We start from the raw sequence: 19,688 nt of genomic DNA, 5'->3' as shown, positions 1-19,688 counted from the left end.
AGATATTTCTCCTAGTTTAAGGACACTGGTGGTCTCATATGTGTTTCCTTGAAGTTTTATTGGAGATCTCAACAGCAACACACACTGTGCTCAAATATTTCTACAATAAACACTTGTGCATGCTTGTTAAATAAAGTCATTTTCAGAATTTAGTGGCATATTTATACACATGATTTGGGCAAGATTAGACCAGGGTATGGCTCAGTTTTGGTGTTTCTGGCTCATGTTGATGTGTATTGCTTATGGCAGAGAAACAGTACCAATAATAAAAACCTTAGTGCTTGTAAAACCTTATGTGCGTTCACACTGCAACAAGAGATTCAGTCAGTCAGGAGACCTGAACACACATGAGAGGATCCACATCGTAGAGAAACATTACAGGTGTTCACACTGTGACAAGAGATTCAGTCATTCATGAAATCTAAAATGACGTGAGAGGATCCACACCGGAGAGAAACCATTTAAGTGTTCACGTGATAAAAGATTCAGTCAGTCAGCAGAATTGAAAAGACACATCTGGATCCACACCGGAGTGAAACCTTAAAAGTGTTCACACTGTGAAAAGAAATTCAGTCATTCAGCACATCTAAAAAGACATGAGATGATCCACACTAGAGAAAAAAACGTTAAAGTGTTAACACTGTGACAAGAGATTCAGTCATTCATCAAATCTAAAAAGACATGAAAGGATTCACACTGACGAGAAACAGTATTACTCTGCTGCATGAACTGGGAATTGGAAACCCTGGTCACACTTTTTTTCATTTGTTCTCTCACTGCAGCCACCAAATCTTAGTCTTACCTACATTTCAGGCGACAAACGACACAGACAGTTTTTTTAAATCCCACCTCCTTTAATGCCTTCTACTGCCCATACTCTAGTAGGTGGCAACTGCCGTAAAACCTGAAACGCAATGTATTTAACACTTATACACAGTCCTTGAGGTCATTATGAATTTATTGAATTTTATTGTCTTCTGATAATGAATTGTAATATGAGTTGAGTGAAAGTGTTATATTTATGTTTTCTAGTCATATGTATGAAGAAGGTGTAGTTGAAATGAATGGGAAGGGGTGTCCAAACTTTTCGTCTGTACTGTATATTTTTATATTTATTAAAGTTTTTACTCTACATTTGTGCAGTTTTCAGTGGGTTAGTGATATTTTTTAAATATATATAAATTAATAAATATTTTTTAAATGGGTTTTTATACAAAAACTGCTTTTTTATGAAAAATTTACTTTATAAAAGACCCACATTTCTAACTTAAATTCATGGGGATAACATGGATAATTTCACATGGTTAAGTGTAAGACTTTTGCCCATCTTTTGGAAAATCCAGTTTTAAAAGTAAAAAAAAACAACAACTACAAATAACTTTTACCAGTAGGTGGCTGCAGAGCTCCACTATTTGCTATTTGACCACCTGAAAGATAGTTTTTTCTGTTGAATTCATATCTACAGTACAGACCAAAAGTTTGGACACACCTGAATGAGAAGGTGCGCAAAACTTAGGTGCTATTTTATAAACGTCATTAAAAAGCATTGCAAAATGACGGCGTTTCCATTAACCGATGTTATGCGACTAAAACTTTTTCCTCTCGCAATAAGTCATGGCGACGGATTTTTGTGGGATTTTGTCTAATAACAATAATGAAGCCGAAAACATAAAATATTGCTTTGGTGCTTTTTATTTTTAGAGGTTTTATGATTGTTGTTGGTCTATGCACATACAAAAATGTAACAAATATTCTAGGCTACTTTCTACTTTCTGTTTATAAATAAGAAGGGAAGACACTACACGACACTGCACAAACAAATAAATAGGAAACGAAACAACAACAACACACAAAATCACCATAATAAACGGCAGGATTTTCAAAAAAAAAAAAAAAAAAAACATTGACAAACTTTTGCGTTTCGTTTCTAAACTAAATCATATCTGGTAAATGAAACTGATTTGTAATGTGAGTCATGCGACTCTCTTTCACTCTGAATTGAGCAGCCGAGTGTTTGATCTGATTAATTATTATTGCTTTAAAAAATCAAAACAACGGTGGGGGTCAACACCGACTATTGCAATAATTCTTAATTTTTAACAATTAACAATTAAATTTTTACTCTTTGTTCAGCAGAAATTCTTAATGTATTTTAATGTAAAATAGCCTATATGTAACAAATTAAATATAGAACAAAGCATTAATCTTTACACGTGTATTGGAAGATGTAAATTTAAATACAGAAATACATTGCCATTTCATATATTGCATTGCCATTTTATATATTGCATTTCAAATTAAATTTCGCTACCCATATGCTTCCTTTTTATATAATTTACATTTGCCATTTACTACACTAGTGATGCTGAACATGGTGCTAAACAATACCATGCAAGTATATTATTTTATGTTATTATTCATTCGTGCAGATAGTACAAAGGAAAAAACTGCAAACCTTGTAAACGCAGTAAGTAATTTTCCACTTTCCCCGTATTATTTTCCCTCCTCTCGACGCTTCACACTCCAGTCCAGCAGGTGGCGTTAAAACATATATGTTTGCCAAACACCATTAAACCTCAGAGGAAGAAGTTTAGTTTCACCGTGCTGGCTGTTGTTTTGTCGTTATGTTGTTTTAATACAAACTGTTAGAAATGTTTCTGCAAATAGAAAAATACAGTATTTGAATCAGGTCAATAAATACCTGTAATATTCTCATCTTCAAAGTCGTAACTAAGTTTTGAAGCAAGGAGGAGTATCATCTGAACTGAGATCTGCTGTGAAGATGGTGTTTGTTAAAGAGGATATTGAGGAGGACACGAGTGAACCAGAACCCTGGAGAATAAAACACGAGGAACTAGAAACTTGGAGAACAAAGCATGAGGAACAAGGAGGTTGGTGTTTGTTCTTTATTCATCTTTAATGACTGTAATGCCTACATTATATTATCGGTGTCTGTATTGTCTAATGATGATAGTTTAAGTGGCCAAAGACACTCCAATGATCACAGCTGGATCAGTGCAGGAAAGTTGAGTCTTGGGTCAGAAAGCCTGTTAATGGGCTGTGGTTGTAGAACAACGATCCAAAAGGACCATAAAATCAACAGAAAATGTGTCATTGAGCACAAAATGAAGGTTCTGCCATGGGTGCGCCAGTTCCTTGACCTGATGCCTATAGAAAAAATTTATGGAGAGAGTTTATAATGGAGCTAGGAATCTGAAGGGTCTGGAAATAAATAGGCATGCACCAAATTATTCAGCCGAAAATAGCAAAAAAACAAACAAAACTAATTAGCATTAAGCCGAATAAGCGAAAAGACCAAATAAATTATACCAACAATGACCAGACATGATCAAATAGAGGTAATGTAGCAAACATGACAGCAGCGTGGAAACATTATTGTCAGAGAAAGACACAAATATCATTACAAGCACCAACAGCGAGAGACTATTTAGTGGTTCAGTGGGTGGTTGTTTCTGGTTATTGTATGATGATTGAAATTGGAAAGAATACCTGATTTAAGAAGGGGGTCTTAAAATGGCCAAAGAATATTATTTTACTAACTTATTAATTTTAAGTTAAATTGTGCTTTGTTGGTAGGCTATAATGTCTACTAGAATGTTAAAAATATTCAGTGTAAAGTGATGTTTTGTAATTGTTTTTTTTTTTTTTTTTGCATTTTTTTTTTTTTTTTTATTATTATTTGAAAACCAAGACAAAACTGTAAAAAGCATGTTTTGGCTATTTAATTTATGCAATGGTTAAAAAAAAAGGCAGAATACATGGGGGCAAACCACAAAAAAAAAAAAAAAAAAAATGTTATTTTTTTTTTTCAATCAACCTTCTACCCAGTGTTTAATTTTGTTCAGTCTCGGCCAAGAATTTTCATCTCAGTGCATCCCTAGAAATAATCTATATGAAGGAATGGTCTCTGAACTCTTTGCTGGTGTTCTCCAATCTTATCAGGAATTACAGGGGAGACTTGTAGCTGTTAAATTGGCGAAAGGAGGTTGCAAAAACGACTTTATTTTAAATTTCCCTTCCCTTTAATTTTTTATGAAAGGTTAGGGTTTTGTTTGTGTGTGTGTTATAATATTATATTTAATTATTTATTAATGTAAAGCCTCAATTTAGTCCTGATGTAGCTCAAAGAAAATGTAATTCTATACTAGACTAAGTCTAAGATTATTTAAAATAGGGCTGGACGATACAGCCGGTATTTATATCACAATACATTTCTTAATTTTGGTCGATACAATATAAATAATATTTAAAGAAAAACAGCCAAGAATGTCTGTACCTACAATTTCTGATAAATGAATTTGCCAATTCTATGAAATTTCCTTCTATACAACTATAAAATAATAATAAGGCACAAGTAAATTAAAATAGAAATGTTAAAGTCAATCATTTTGTAGTGGCAAAAAAAAAGCTTCAAATCTTCAATTTTGTTAATGCAATAATCATGCAAAGTTGCGTGAATACATCCAAAAAGACTTGATGATGTTCCAAACTTCTTAAATTAAAAATGAACAAACAACTTGAAGGCTGCTGGCTTGTTGCACCATGCCATCTTAGCTCCATAGCACTGTCAAAAAACTGTGTGCTCTTGCACCAGCGCCCCCTACTGTCAGTGGTGGCATTTCCTTTTAAACATTTTTAAAGGGGTCATCCAATGCCCATTTTCCACAAGTTAATATGATGCTTTAAGGTCCAAATGAAAAGTTTGTAATATAGTTTGATTAAAAATTCTCTATGGTAGTGTAAAAAAAACACTCATTTTACCTGGTAAATAATGCCTCTGTTCTCAGCAAGCGATATCAGTATCTGGCCCTTTAAATGAAATGAACCTCTGCTCACCCCGCCCCTCAGTTCTGTGGGGCGTGTCATTACATAGCACATGTGGTGTTGAATAGACAACAGTTGTGGGTATAATAGTATAGTTTGGGGGGAAATGGCCTTGAAGACACTGAACAACCCCATCCATTGAAAATTTAATTTAAAAACCGGAGTTGGAACCGAAACAAGATGACACCCGCAAAGAAGTTCGGCAATTACGGCTTATACTGGACCTGTCTGAATGGTTAGTAAACGTGATGTGTTTACTGTGGAGACTAATGCGATGTGTTTACTAGTGATGCAACAATACAGTTAGCCTACGGTTCAATACATACCTCGGTTTTTTAACACGGTTTTCGGTTCGGTTCGGTTCTGGTGGCTTGACACGTAAGTGTTTTTTTTTTTTTTTTTTTTTTGTCATTCTATGCTTAGGCAATAGGAACAGTTAGAGGTTAAGGAGAAAAAATAAAAACGATTTATTGCAATACTTCTTTGTTTTACTTAAAAGCCAGAAAAGTACACTACACTGTAAAAAAAAAATCCGTAAAAAAACGGTAAAATTCCGGCAGCTAGGGTGCCGGAAAAAAACCGTAAAATAACAGGCACATTAAATTACGGTAATTTTCCGTAATTCAAAAAAACAGTTTTTTTCTGTAATTTTACACACGATTTTCTGTATTTTCTTGAGCTTTTAATATTTAATAAGGAACTTTACTTAAATATTGTGGAAAGTAATGTAAAAACCATTCAATTATCCATTTTGAACATTTTCATTCAAATAATCAGCCATAAAACAGTTTTTTAATAATTTATTCACATATCTGCAAGAATATAACATCTCAACTTAAAGAATATATCAATATAGTTTGTTCAGAACTGCAACAATATACCAACATAAAGATTATAGCCCATCTACAATCTAGCAAGTTTGTTCATAACTGTAGTATAACAATAAACATTTGATCACAACTGCAACAATACTTCAATAATTTGTTTGTAAATAAAATATTTTAAAAATGATCATAGCTGCAACAATAAAAGATGGTCCAAAAGGTAAAATTAGGTCACAACTGCAACAACATAATTTATAATGGCAACAGTATAAAATTATAAAAAAATATATATATAATAACTGCAACAACACACAATAAAAAAATTGGTTAAAACTGTAACAATATAGCAGTTTGGTAAACAAATAACAATAACTAAATTGTCCTTAAAACTTGAGCCACCAGTGAACAGATTAATTCAGATCTGACATTCAAAGTTTTTAGTCCATCCATTCATAGTCTGCAATCTTAAATTAATCAGTTAGTTAGGTTTATCAGTGAAAAAATGTTTGGACTGACTGCCGATTGCTTTATCGATGTGGTCTTTCTCCACTGTCAATCCCTTCTCGGGGTTCATCTTAAACAGGCATCTGTTGAATGAAAAAAACACTTAGTAATAAAACATGGACTGTAACATATGCTCTAAATATATTATTAATAAAAGCAGAGTAATAAGAATCTGTGGGTGTGAGGATGTGTGTGCGCGATGCGTATGTGGGTATTTGTGTGTGTATTTGCGTATGTGAGGCTACGTGTGTGGGAGTGAAAGTATTTGTGTGTGAGAGTGTATGTGAGTAATTGTGAGTGTGTGAGGATACATGTGTAAGAGTGTGAGTGTGTGTGTGAGTATGTGAAAAATTGTGAGTGTGTGAGGCTACGTGTGTGGGAGTGAAAGTATTTGTGTGTGAGAGTGTATGTGAGTAATTGTGAGTGTGTGAGGATACATGTGTAAGAGTGTGAGTATTTGTGTGTGAGAGGATACGTGAGAGTGTGAGTATGTGAGTAATCGTGAGTGTGTGAACATAATTGTGTGAGAGAGTAAGTATTTGTGTGTGAGGATGCATGTGTAAGAGTGTGAGTATTTGTGTGTGAGAGTGTGAGTATGTGAGTAATTGTGTGAGTGTGTGAGGATACGTGAGAATGTGAGTATGTGAGTAATTGTGAGTGAGAGGATACGTGAGAGTGTGAGTATGTGAGTAATTGTGAGTGAGAGGATACGTGAGAGTGTGAGTATGTGAGTAATTGTGAGTGAGAGGATACGTGAGAGTGTGAGTATGTGAGTAATTGTGAGTGAGAGGATACGTGAGAGTGTGAGTATGTGAGTAATTGTGAGTGAGAGGATACGTGAGAGTGTGAGTATGTGAGTAATTGTGAGTGAGAGGATACGTGAGAGTGTGAGTATGTGAGTAATTGTGTGAGTGTGTGAGGATACGTGAGAATGTGAGTAATTGTGTGTGGGAGTGTAAGTATTTTTGTGTGAGAGTGTATGTGAGTAATTGTGAGTGTGTGAGGATATGTGTGTGGGAGTGTAAGTATTTTTGTGTGAGAGTGTATGTGAGTAATTGTGAGTGTGAGGATACATGTGTGACAGTCTAAGTATTTGTGTGTGTGAAGATGCATGTGTAAGAGTGTGAGTATTTGTGTGTAAGAGTGTGAGTATGTGAGTACTTGTGTGAGTGTGTGAGAATGTGAGTATGTGAGTAATTGTGAGTGTGAGGATACATGTGTGAGAGTCTAAGTATTTGTGTGTGTGAAGATGCATGTGTAAGAGTGTGAGTATTTGTGAGTGAAAGTGTATGTGAGTACTTGTGTGAGTGTGTGAGGATACGTGAGAATGTGAGTATGTGAGTAATTGTGAGTGAGAGGATACGTGAGAGTGTGAGTATGTGAGTAATTGTGTGAGTGTGTGAGGATACGTGAGAATGTGAGTATGTGAGTAATTGTGAGTGAGAGGATACGTGAGAGTGTGAGTATGTGAGTAATTGTGTGAGTGTGTGAGGATACGTGAGAATGTGAGTAATTGTGTGTGGGAGTGTAAGTATTTTTGTGTGAGAGTGTATGTGAGTAATTGTGAGTGTGTGAGGATATGTGTGTGGGAGTGTAAGTATTTTTGTGTGAGAGTGTATGTGAGTAATTGTGAGTGAGAGGATACGTGAGAGTGTGAGTATGTGAGTAATTGTGAGTGAGAGGATACGTGAGAGTGTGAGTATGTGAGTAATTGTGAGTGAGAGGATACGTGAGAGTGTGAGTATGTGAGTAATTGTGAGTGAGAGGATACGTGAGAGTGTGAGTATGTGAGTAATTGTGAGTGAGAGGATACGTGAGAGTGTGAGTATGTGAGTAATTGTGTGAGTGTGTGAGGATACGTGAGAATGTGAGTAATTGTGTGTGGGAGTGTAAGTATTTTTGTGTGAGAGTGTATGTGAGTAATTGTGAGTGTGTGAGGATATGTGTGTGGGAGTGTGAGGATATGTGTGTGGGAGTGTAAGTATTTTTGTGTGAGAGTGTATGTGAGTAATTGTGAGTGTGAGGATACATGTGTGACAGTCTAAGTATTTGTGTGTGTGAAGATGCATGTGTAAGAGTGTGAGTATTTGTGTGTAAGAGTGTGAGTATGTGAGTACTTGTGTGAGTGTGTGAGGATACGTGAGAATGTGAGTATGTGAGTAATTGTGAGTGAGAGGATACGTGAGAGTGTGAGTATGTGAGTAATTGTGTGAGTGTGTGAGGATACGTGAGAATGTGAGTAATTGTGTGTGGGAGTGTAAGTATTTTTGTGTGAGAGTGTATGTGAGTAATTGTGAGTGTGTGAGGATATGTGTGTGGGAGTGTAAGTATTTTTGTGTGAGAGTGTATGTGAGTAATTGTGAGTGTGAGGATACATGTGTGACAGTCTAAGTATTTGTGTGTGTGAAGATGCATGTGTAAGAGTGTGAGTATTTGTGTGTAAGAGTGTGAGTATGTGAGTACTTGTGTGAGTGTGTGAGGATACGTGAGAATGTGAGTATGTGAGTAATTGTGAGTGAGAGGATACGTGAGAGTGTGAGTATGTGAGTAATTGTGTGAGTGTGTGAGGATACGTGAGAATGTGAGTAATTGTGTGTGGGAGTGTAAGTATTTTTGTGTGAGAGTGTATGTGAGTAATTGTGAGTGTGTGAGGATATGTGTGTGGGAGTGTAAGTATTTTTGTGTGAGAGTGTGAGTAATTGTGAGTGTGAGGATACATTTGTGAGAGTCTAAGTATTTGTGTGTGTGAAGATGCATGTGTAAGAGTGTGAGTATTTGTGTGTAAGAGTGTGAGTACTTGTGTGAGTGTGTGAGGATACGTGAGAATGTGAGTATGTGAGTAATTGTGAGTGAGAGGATACGTGAGAGTGTGAGTATGTGAGTAATTGTGTGAGTGTGTGAGGATACGTGAGAATGTGAGTAATTGTGTGTGGGAGTGTAAGTATTTTTGTGTGAGAGTGTATGTGAGTAATTGTGAGTGTGTGAGGATATGTGTGTGGGAGTGTAAGTATTTTTGTGTGAGAGTGTATGTGAGTAATTGTGAGTGTGAGGATACATGTGTGAGAGTCTAAGTATTTGTGTGTGTGAAGATGCATGTGTAAGAGTGTGAGTATTTGTGTGTAAGAGTGTGAGTATGTGAGTACTTGTGTGAGTGTGTGAGGATACGTGAGAATGTGAGTATGTGAGTAATTGTGAGTGAGAGGATACGTGAGAGTGTGAGTATGTGAGTAATTGTGTGAGTGTGTGAGGATACGTGAGAATGTGAGTATGTGAGTAATTGTGAGTGAGAGGATACGTGAGAGTGTGAGTATGTGAGTAATTGTGTGAGTGTGTGAGGATACGTGAGAATGTGAGTATGTGAGTAATTGTGAGTGAGAGGATACGTGAGAATGTGAGTATGTGAGTAATTGTGAGTGAGAGGATACGTGAGAGTGTGAGTATGTGAGTAATTGTGTGAGTGTGTGAGGATACGTGAGAATGTGAGTAATTGTGTGTGGGAGTGTAAGTATTTTTGTGTGAGAGTGTATGTGAGTAATTGTGAGTGTGTGAGGATGTGTGTGTGGGAGTGTAAGTATTTTTGTGTGAGAGTGTATGTGAGTAATTGTGAGTGTGAGGATACATGTGTGAGAGTCTAAGTATTTGTGTGTGTGAAGATGCATGTGTAAGAGTGTGAGTATTTGTGAGTGAAAGTGTATGTGAGTAATTGTGAGTATACATGTGTAAGAGTGTATTTGTGTGTGAGTGTGAGTATGTGAGTAATTGTGTGAGGATACGTGAGAGTGTGAGTATGTGAGTAATTGTGTGAGTGTGTGAGCATACATGTGTGAGAGAGTAAGTATTTGTGTGTGAGGATGCATGTGTAAGAGTGTGAGTATGTGTGTGTATGTGAGTAATTGTGAGTGTGTGAGGATATGTCTGTGGGAGTGTAAGTATTTGTGTGTGAGAGTGTATGTGAGTAATTGTGAGTGTGTGAGGATACATGTGTGAGAGTCTAAGTATTTGTGTGTGTGAGGATACATGTGTAAGAGTGTGAGTATTTGTGAGTGAAAGTGTATGTGAGTAATTGTGAGTATACAAGTTTAAGAGTGTATTTGTGTGTGTGTGTGTGTGTGTGTGTGTGTGTGTGTGTGTGTGTGTGTGAGTAATTGTGTGTGTGAGGATGCATGTGTAAGAGTGTGAGTGTTTGTGTGTGAGTATGTGAGTGTGTGAGGATACATGTGTGAGTCTAAGTATTTGTGTGTGTGAGGATGCATGTGTAAGAGTGTGAGTATTTGTGTGTGAGTATGTGAGTGTGTAAGGATACATGTGTGAGAGTCTAAGTATTTGTGTGTGTGAGGATGCATGTGTAAGAGTGTGAGTATTTGTGTGTGAGTATGTGAGTGTGTGAGGATACATGTGTGAGAGTCTAAGTATTTGTGTGTGTGAGGATGCATGTGTAAGAGTGTGAGTATTTGTGTGTGAAAGTGTATGAGTAATTGTGAGTATACATGTGTAAGAGTGTATTTGTGTGTGAGTGTGAGTATGTGAGTAATTGTGTGTGTGTGTGTGTGTGTGTGTGTGAGGATGCATGTGTAAGAATGTGAGTATTTGTGTGTGAGTATGTGAGGATACATGTGTGAGAGTCAAATATTTGTGTGTGGGAGGATGTGAGTAATTGTGAGTCTGTGATGATACGTGAGAGTGTGAGTATTTGTGTGTGTGTGAGGATGTGAGTAATTGTGAGTTTGTGAGGATACGTGTGTGAGAGTGTAAGTATTTGTGTGTGTGTGTGTGTGAGGATGTGTGTGCGAGCGCGTGTGTGTGTGTGTGTGTGTGTGTGAGAGAGAGAGAGTGTGTGTGTGTGTGTGTGTGTGTGTGCTTTTTTTTACCTTAAATGTTCAAGCATTTGTATGACAACTTCGGAGCATCCCTGAAGATGGTGATGTGGCTGCTAACTATGGCTTGGTCAACAGAAAACAAAGTTCTCTGCCGTCAAAGGGGATGCTCCTGTTGTTATGCATAAGAAAAAGAAGGGATCAGTAACACTGACAAACTTAAATTCCTGCAAATTTTAAATAGTTTTCCTTTAAAAACATTCAAACATACCACACACAATTATGCAGGGTTTACTTGGAAGTTTGGCACAATCCACTTTAGAGGGCAAGGTTGTCCGATCCACTTTATAGAACATCTGGTCCTCAGGTGACACACTTAAGGCAAAAACAGAGTATTTTCATGCACCAGTTACAATTTTTTTAATACTTTTCACTGATTTAATACTTCTTTAATCCATAGACAGTTATAAAGGGTAACCAAATGAAATTATTTATGAAAATATGAGGAGAGATAATAAGGTTAGGCACCTATGGTCCACAGGAAGAAGAATACCACGTGCCAAGAAATGCATATGCAGACACCCAGGCCTCCCTGTTGAAAAAAAATCAGCATATACTGGTTAGCTAGGTTTTCATGCTGGGATGCTGGTTTTAGCTGGTCCTTTGCTGGTTTATATTGGTCCTTTGTGGTCATGTACTGGTCCAGGACCAGCCTAAACCAGCTAAGCCAGTGCTTGTAACGTTAGAGGGGAAAAGTGCCGACGAACAGTGCTCGGAGGGGGTTGGATCACTTTAAGCGTTACTCCTAATGAATCTGTTTCTGAATACAGAATTGTCATCCAACCTCACCTCGGAAAACAGCATTTTTGAGCTTGTAGACGACGCCTAAACAACGATGTATATAAAAACTGACTAAAAATATTGCACTATGCGTCGAAGTTAGGTAAAGTTGGCGCAATTTTTACATATTCGCACTTACTGCATCAATAATTCCGTAGATAAACCTTCTTAAAACACACATTAACGTTACACATCTTTCTAATAACAGTGACGTTAATGTAAACAACCAGCTAACGTTAACGACCTAACTTAACGTTCATTTTTCCCTCAGGGACTTTAACGTCAGCCTACTTGATAGCAAAATCAAATACTACAAAATTATGTAGTACGATTCAGATAAAATATAGCAAAAATAAATCAATAAATACACAGTACCATCAAATGAAACCTAAATTTTAAACTTTTTGAAGATTTTAAACGACTAACGACGTTAACGTTGCTGGGCAGAGCGAAAGTTTAAAACACGCACTGGTTTAACGATTCAAAAATATTTCAGATACTAGGACTCAAATATAATTTAAGTAGAAATAATGACCAAAATATAAAACATGTACTTTACCTGCTTATTTTCGCCTCACATCGAAGATTGGAGGGAAAGCTGAAGGTCGAGTGATTACTTGTCGAGTGACAGCCCCACTGCTTGCTTAGTGGAGAATGTATCCTTGCGCCAGGGCGAGAATTCCTTTAGTTCGAATATTAAAATCATAATTTTTGTAATTTAAATATCAGCGTATTATTATATTATTATATCACTTCATGAAACGACACTGTGGAAATAAACGTATAACTAAACAGTAAACGGAGCAGAACTACTTTGAAAAGCGGAAGAAGATGTGGTAAGCCAGTGACAGTAGTAATTGAAGTGATTCTTTTCTTTTGCTCGAAGAACCGGTTCAAAAACTGATTCACCAGCTTTTTTACGTAAACACGCAGTGACTTAATAATTATATAAAAAATAAATTTGTTCGAATCAACATATCAGGTTCATAAACCATTGAAAGACACTAGGAACCTCACAGCGCTGCAATATCCTGTTTTTTAAAAGAAAGAATAAAATGGTGAACAAAAGAAAAGTGATGATCCATCTGTTTATTTATAAAGAAATGTCTTCATTAAGACACTTTTTTTACAGTAAATGAATTATGAAACCTATGTCAAATTAAACTCAGTGAACATACAGTTGTCATGTTATTTATATTTTTAATCTATTAAATAGCATGAAATATGAACACACACATGTATGTATGTATAAGTGTGTGTGTGTGTGTGTGTGTGTGTGTGTGTGTGTGTGTGTGTGTGTGTGTGTGTGTGTGTGTGTGAATTGATAAATTGGTGTTCTGTGGAAAAAATCTTTTTGGGGTGTTATGTACATTTACATGTTTTTATGTGATTTTACACTGGATACGTACATTTACAGTTTGCGAGCGTAATTTTACAGTTTTTAACTGTTTTTTAAAAATACGTGAAAAAACTGTAAAATAAAACAGTAAATTTCCGTAAAATAACAGTTTTTTTTTACAGTGTAGTTGTTAGTGTACTGTACAATAAAAAAAATAACACTGAAATCTCACAGCTGCTGTTAGCCCATGTAGAAACTGGGGAACACATAAATTCCTACATTTTGAAAGTAAACATACATGTGAAGTTAATACACATAAATTGACCATTTCAAATAAACATATTTGTACTTCAGTAAACATAATTATTCAATGGAATGTGTGGATACTGTATTCTGATTGGCTGGCAGGTATGCAGTAAAACAGTTTAATGCACAGGTAGTTCCAAGTCAGTTTAATCATTGTTCTATATTAATACGCTGCTTTAACTGATGCACGCAAACACAGAGATAGATAGAGAGAGAGAGAGAGAGATCACATTGTGCTGTGCACATACATAAACTTCTTGTCAGCGCTTGCCCGCGATTCTTATTAAAACAGCATAGATACTAGATCGCTACATTATATTCCTCAGCAACGAGGTGGTAAAACTGCTGTTTTTGGATTTAAAATGCACTTCGCGGAGGCAACCACCCTCCGCTTGAAAGACGCCAGCGCTTCCTCACATCACCAACGCTCGCCATGTTAAAGTGTGGAATGATGGTTAAGCGCCCCCTAGTGTTGTCACGGTACCAAAATTTCAGTATTCGGTACCAATACCATTGAAAATCCACGGTTCTCGGTACCAATTTCGGTACCAAAGCAAAACACAATAACATATTAATTGAGCAACACACTATTTTTTATTAATAAAAAAAATAAAATGTACAAAAAACAGTGCCATTCTTTATACTAATGTAAAATTTTGTTAAAAGTTTTTTCACAGGTTAAAAAAGTATTTGTAAACATTTTAGTAATGAAATAACATCTAAATAAATTACAGGCATAAAAAATGTAAACAAGCTTCACCCAAAACTTTTTGTCATATTTCTGCTGCTGTTGCTGAAAAACATCTGCACTGTTGTCTGTTTTAGAGTTCGCTGGGGTCTTTCATGATCTTCCTTAATCTGCAACTGTAAAAAGAAATATAATATACTTAAGTAAAGCCATGGCCTAAGTCTGACCAGATGCAACATTAGATCATTGACACCAGCAAAATATGAATTTTCAGTAAAAAAAATAACCTCAGCTGTTATAATAAATTAAGATAAGATTACATATATTAAGACAAGTGTCTATCACAGATGAAAACTGCAGTATAAAAACACTTTACAATTTTCATTTGTTAGATAACATCGCCTAACAATAAACAGTAGTTAACATTACATGGCAATTATTCTTAGTGAGGTTAGGCTAATTTCAACATTTGCTAATGCATAAAATCATATTAATCTGTTAAACATGAACAAACATGATCATGTCTTTTTGTATTAAATAACATTCACAAACATGAATTAATGTTGTAAAAATATGTTTCACTTACTTTAAGTTTATGTTAGATTATGCATGAATTTGATCTTATTTTAAAGTATTACCAAACTAAACAGGGGATAAAACGTGTTTTATTTAATTGTACTTTTATTCAATCCAAACTGCATTCATATTTATCCAGTCAAGAATAAACCTGAACGTTTTCTGACAGACTCATATTAAGGACATAAACTTTGTTAACGACACATACATTTGTACATTCTCTAACACATATATTTTGGATACACATGTCATTTGTGTAAAAAATAGTAAATACATCATGTCCTTTTTTTTTACTCTAACAAAAGTTATAGGAGCGTTGGTTCAAATTCATTCTAAGGCCCAGCATATTAGCGTTAGCCGCGCTTATGCTAACGATTCACTACACAAACGGTGATGTTTATTTCAGTCTGACATTCAAATTAAAATATGCAATAATGCTCTAAATATGAAATTAAAATGAAACTTACATTACTTGAACTCTTTCATTTGATCCCTGAGTCGATCTTTGAGGTGTTTTAAGTTTGATGTTTCCTCCTTTCGAGGGAACCTAGACGACATCTTTTGCAAATAGTTTTTTGATGATCTATGATGTTCGCCTTGTTCAGCCGCAAATCCAAACTATTTGGAGCAAGCCTGGCTCTTTGTCAACAAGTGGAGTCAGAGCCGCGGGATCAGCAGCACCGCTGAATAGAGCGCAACTGTGCAGTGCGTGAGAGCGGTTGACCGGATTGTCGGTACCACCGGTACTTAAGAAAACCTGGTACCGTCACGTTTTAATTTTTTTAGTACCGACTTGGTACCGAAGTACCGGGACTTTTGACAACACTAGCGCCCCCTAACTTTAGAGAATAGTGATTGAATATTTACTCGCGGGGAGGAGTTTCCTCATCTCAGCTCGTATACTTACAGGCACACACAAACAGTCATTTTGGAGAGAAATAAAACGCACATACATTATTTAAACGTAAAACCGAAAAACCGCAATTCACAAGCGCGTATTGAACCGTGGATGTCGTACCGAACGGTTCAATATTATGTTGAGAATTGTGGCATCCCTAGTGTTTACTGTGGAGACTAACGCAATGTTTTTACTGTGTTTACTGTGGAGACTAATGCGATGTGTTTACTGTGGAGACTAACGCGATGTGTTTACTGTGGAGACTAACGCGATGTGTTTACTGTGGAGACTAACGCGATGTGTTTACTGTGGAGACTAACGCGATGTGTTTACTGTGGAGACTAACGCGATGTGTTTACTGTGGAGACTAACGCGATGTGTTTACTGTGGAGACTAACGCAATGTGTACTGTGGAGACTAACGCAATGTTTACTGTGGAGACTAACGCAATGTGTTTACTGTGGAGACTAACGCGATGTGTTTACTGTGGAGACTAACGCGATGTGTTTACTGTGGAGACTAACGCGATGTGTTTACTGTGGAGACTAACGCGATGTGTTTACTGTGGAGACTAACGCGATGTGTTTACTGTGGAGACTAACGCGATGTGTTTACTGTGGAGACTAACGCGATGTGTTTACTGTGGAGACTAACGCAATGTGTACTGTGGAGACTAACGCAATGTTTACTGTGGAGACTAACGCAATGTGTTTACTGTGGAGACTAACGCAATGTGTTTACTGTGTTTACTGTGGAGACTAACGTAGGGCTGGACAATAATTTGATATCAATATATATCGCGATAGAATTTTTTTCAATAACGGTGATACGATTTTTAAACCCATTTCCGATATTTCGATATACATTTGCATATATATATACAATTTTATACATTAGCATTTGTCACTGAATGGCGTTCAATGCTCAGCCGTCAGAAAGAGCGGAACAGAATTGCGTGATGACGTACATCACAGACACGCTGCCAGCGCTCAGCAGTAGTTGGTTAAGCTCCGTCGCGGAAAGTTTTAGCTACAAAATGAATACCCCTGACCGCAGTACAGATGTGGATGAAGAAGCTTCCACAAGTAAGAAGGCAGACGAAATAGTTGATAAGACAGGAAAGACTAATTCAGTGGTGTGGAAGTGGTTCGGCTTTTTAAGTTCGGATAAACTCTGCCATTGGTAAGTTATACACAGTTAATGCAAATGTTCGCCATAATTTTCAAATAGATTTTCAAAAAGACTTCGACTTCGTTAAATAAACATGAGCACTGCACGTTTCACAGTCAAAATGTGGCGCTGTTTTTTTTTTTTTTTTTTTAAATGAATGTGTCTAAAAAGGAAACTTTACTGTATTCAGAAAAGTTTGTCATTTTCATCTAATTTTTACTATAACTCCTTATAAAGTAATTCATGACCACTGCGCTACTTTGTGTCCAAATGTTACCAGGAAAATGCGGGAAACAGCACCTCCTTCTGGAAGAAGATTAATAATTAGTTGGCCTAGTGGCATAATTTTTATTATGACTACTTTCCCCCTTTTTAAGCGATTTTATAGGGAATTAATTTAGTCTTTAGTCAAGACATACATATTTGTATAGATTATTCACAGTTCTCTCAATTAAATAAGACTGTTCTAGTTTAAATGGAAATATATTATTGTTAATAAGCTGAGTCTGAGAGTTTTATTTATTTGATAGTTTAATTCAAATTTCTTGTTTGTAAAGGCTAAATACAAATACAAAGTGAACCTTATTTTTTTTTGTTCTGTTTTTATTTAAAAAAAAAAAAATTATATATATATATATATATATATATATATATATATATATATATATATATATATTTATTAGGCATGGGCCGGTATAAGATTCTGACGGTATGATAACCTTGGATAAAAATATCACGGTATCACGTTATTGTAATTACTGCTCTACAATGTTATATTTAAATGTCTGGGTAAAAAAACTTTTTTTTTTTTTTTTTTTTTTTTAACTGAACACAGTATATTTTATTTTAGGAAACATATAGAACATTTTGTAACATGGAACATCAGGCAAAATGATTAAAATAAATAATTTAATCTTCTTAATTCAATTTAATTTCAGTCACTTGTGTGAGCCTAAGCCTGCAGCTCAACAATATTCAACAAAATAACATTTTCAAAAACAAATCCTTCTTAATAGAAAAAATGCAATCACTAATCAAAGCAAAAATATGACCATATGACCAACATTTTTTAAATGTTAAAGGTGCACTATGTAATATTTAAGATGATCTCTAGACAGAGGTGCAATAACTATGTTTTAAGGGGTGCATAAAGACCTCAATGAACCATTATGCTTTTATTAATTTAGAATTATCAGCTTGCGAAAAGTAACAAGTAACAGTAATAATCACAATAACAAAGTTTTATTAAATGATTAAGTAAATATAATTCCTTAAATTACGTTTTAAAAGAAATCTCACTATTCGTTGCAGTCAAAAAAGGTGAGATTTTAATCCTGTATCTGCTTCCATAGCTCTGTAAAGGGAGGGGTGAGCGGTGGACTGTTGTAAGCAGAAGGCTTAAAAGCAAAGACGTGATTTCACTTTAACTTAATTGTTTTACTAATGTTCAGTCACAGAAACGTAAGGTTAGTACAGTCTGCTATTTCCCACTCTGTGTTGTGGGGGTTCACCTCCTTCGGCCATCCTGAACTTATATTACTGCTGAGTGACAAGTCTCACAGACAAGTGCCTGCAGCACTAACCGCTGGGGGAGGGGCTGCATTGTATTCGCTACGCACACACACAACCTAGTAGCGAGTCTTGCGCTTTCACTTTGACAACACAAAAAATGAACATATCGTAGGAACGGTTTAACTTTTTTTGTTTGCGGTTTTGAAACCGTGACTTTTTCAAACCGCGGTAAACCTTGAAACCGGTTATCATCCCATGCCTAATATATATATTTATTTTAATAGGAGGAGCCTGGAGGTATTATAGACTTTGCAAATTCAGTTTGCAGACATTTGTAGGTACAGACCTCTGCAGTTTTTTCCTGAGGCGTTTTAATATTGTCCATATCGATATTGGAATTATATCGTATCGACCGAAATTAAGAAATATACGAACGCGGTGTGTTTACTGTGTTTACTGTAGTAAAGAGACGAACGCGGTGTGTTTACTGAGGTAACGTTATAGCTGATTGAACAAGAGCAAAAAAAGTGAATTATATTGAAATACATAAGCCTAAATGTGAGTGTTATAGTCTTTACTTGTGTGCAGCTGTGGGCTGTAAACACGTTTGCAGGTATTGCATTAAAGGTTGTATCAGCGATTTCAAGCCTAAAACATAAGTGTCAAATTCAGCTGACCTTTATTCACGATCCGCTCGCTGCCTGCTCAATAAATCGACTGTAAGAAAACCGCGTCTCTCTGGTCAGCCTAGGGTCCGAGATATGCCAGAAAAACAAACAGTGTTCCAACCAATCAGCGTCAGGGGATTGGTGTTGTGGATTTTCGCTCCGCCTCCCTCACATCCCTGCACCAGTAGGAAAGTCCAAAACACCAACCCCCTGACGGTGATTGGTTGGAACACTGTTTGTTTTTCTGTGGAAAGGTTGGTAGCACCGATAGTTTTTTTTGGCATATCTCAGACCCTAGGCTGACCAGAGAGACACGTTTTTTTCACAGTCGATTTATGGGGCAGGCAGCGAGCGGATCGTGAAGAAAGGTCAGCTGAATTTGACACTTTGGCCCAATCCCAATTCTATTTTCTACCCCTCCGCCTACCCCTCGCCCCTTCCCCTTGTCCCTTGAAACAAAGTGTAAAGGGGAAGGGCTAAAATATTTCCCCTAAGAAATGGGACACCACTACAACACTGTGATACGTCATCATACGTTGTCGCTAGTTCCTAATGTTACGTCAGAGGACATGCGCAGATGTTTATCATCATTCCAAGATGTCAAAATGTTGTCATGTTGCAAAAAGTAAAAATGTACGGTGTACGCACCGTTCATTCACATGTGGCCGTAAGCAAAACAAACAACACATTATCTCATGCGCGGC

General features: G+C 36.3%; 1 protein-coding gene across 1 annotated transcript in view; it reads left to right on the top strand.

The window, feature by feature from the left end:
• Positions 1-2,615: 2,615 nt before the first annotated feature.
• Positions 2,616-19,688, top strand: part of LOC141330394 (uncharacterized) — a 29,476-nt gene continuing 12,403 nt past the window's right edge. Inside the window, exon 1 of the mRNA XM_073835522.1 lies at positions 2,616-2,891. Within this exon, the coding sequence (XP_073691623.1) occupies positions 2,783-2,891 (109 nt within the window). The 5' untranslated portion in view covers positions 2,616-2,782. The remainder of the gene's footprint in view (positions 2,892-19,688) is intronic.

This window comes from Garra rufa, chromosome 1 (assembly GCF_049309525.1).
Source record: "Garra rufa chromosome 1, GarRuf1.0, whole genome shotgun sequence".
Taxonomy (NCBI): domain Eukaryota; kingdom Metazoa; phylum Chordata; class Actinopteri; order Cypriniformes; family Cyprinidae; genus Garra; species Garra rufa.
Note: the sequence above shows the minus strand (reverse complement) of the source record. Positions and strands in the feature narration are given on the sequence as shown.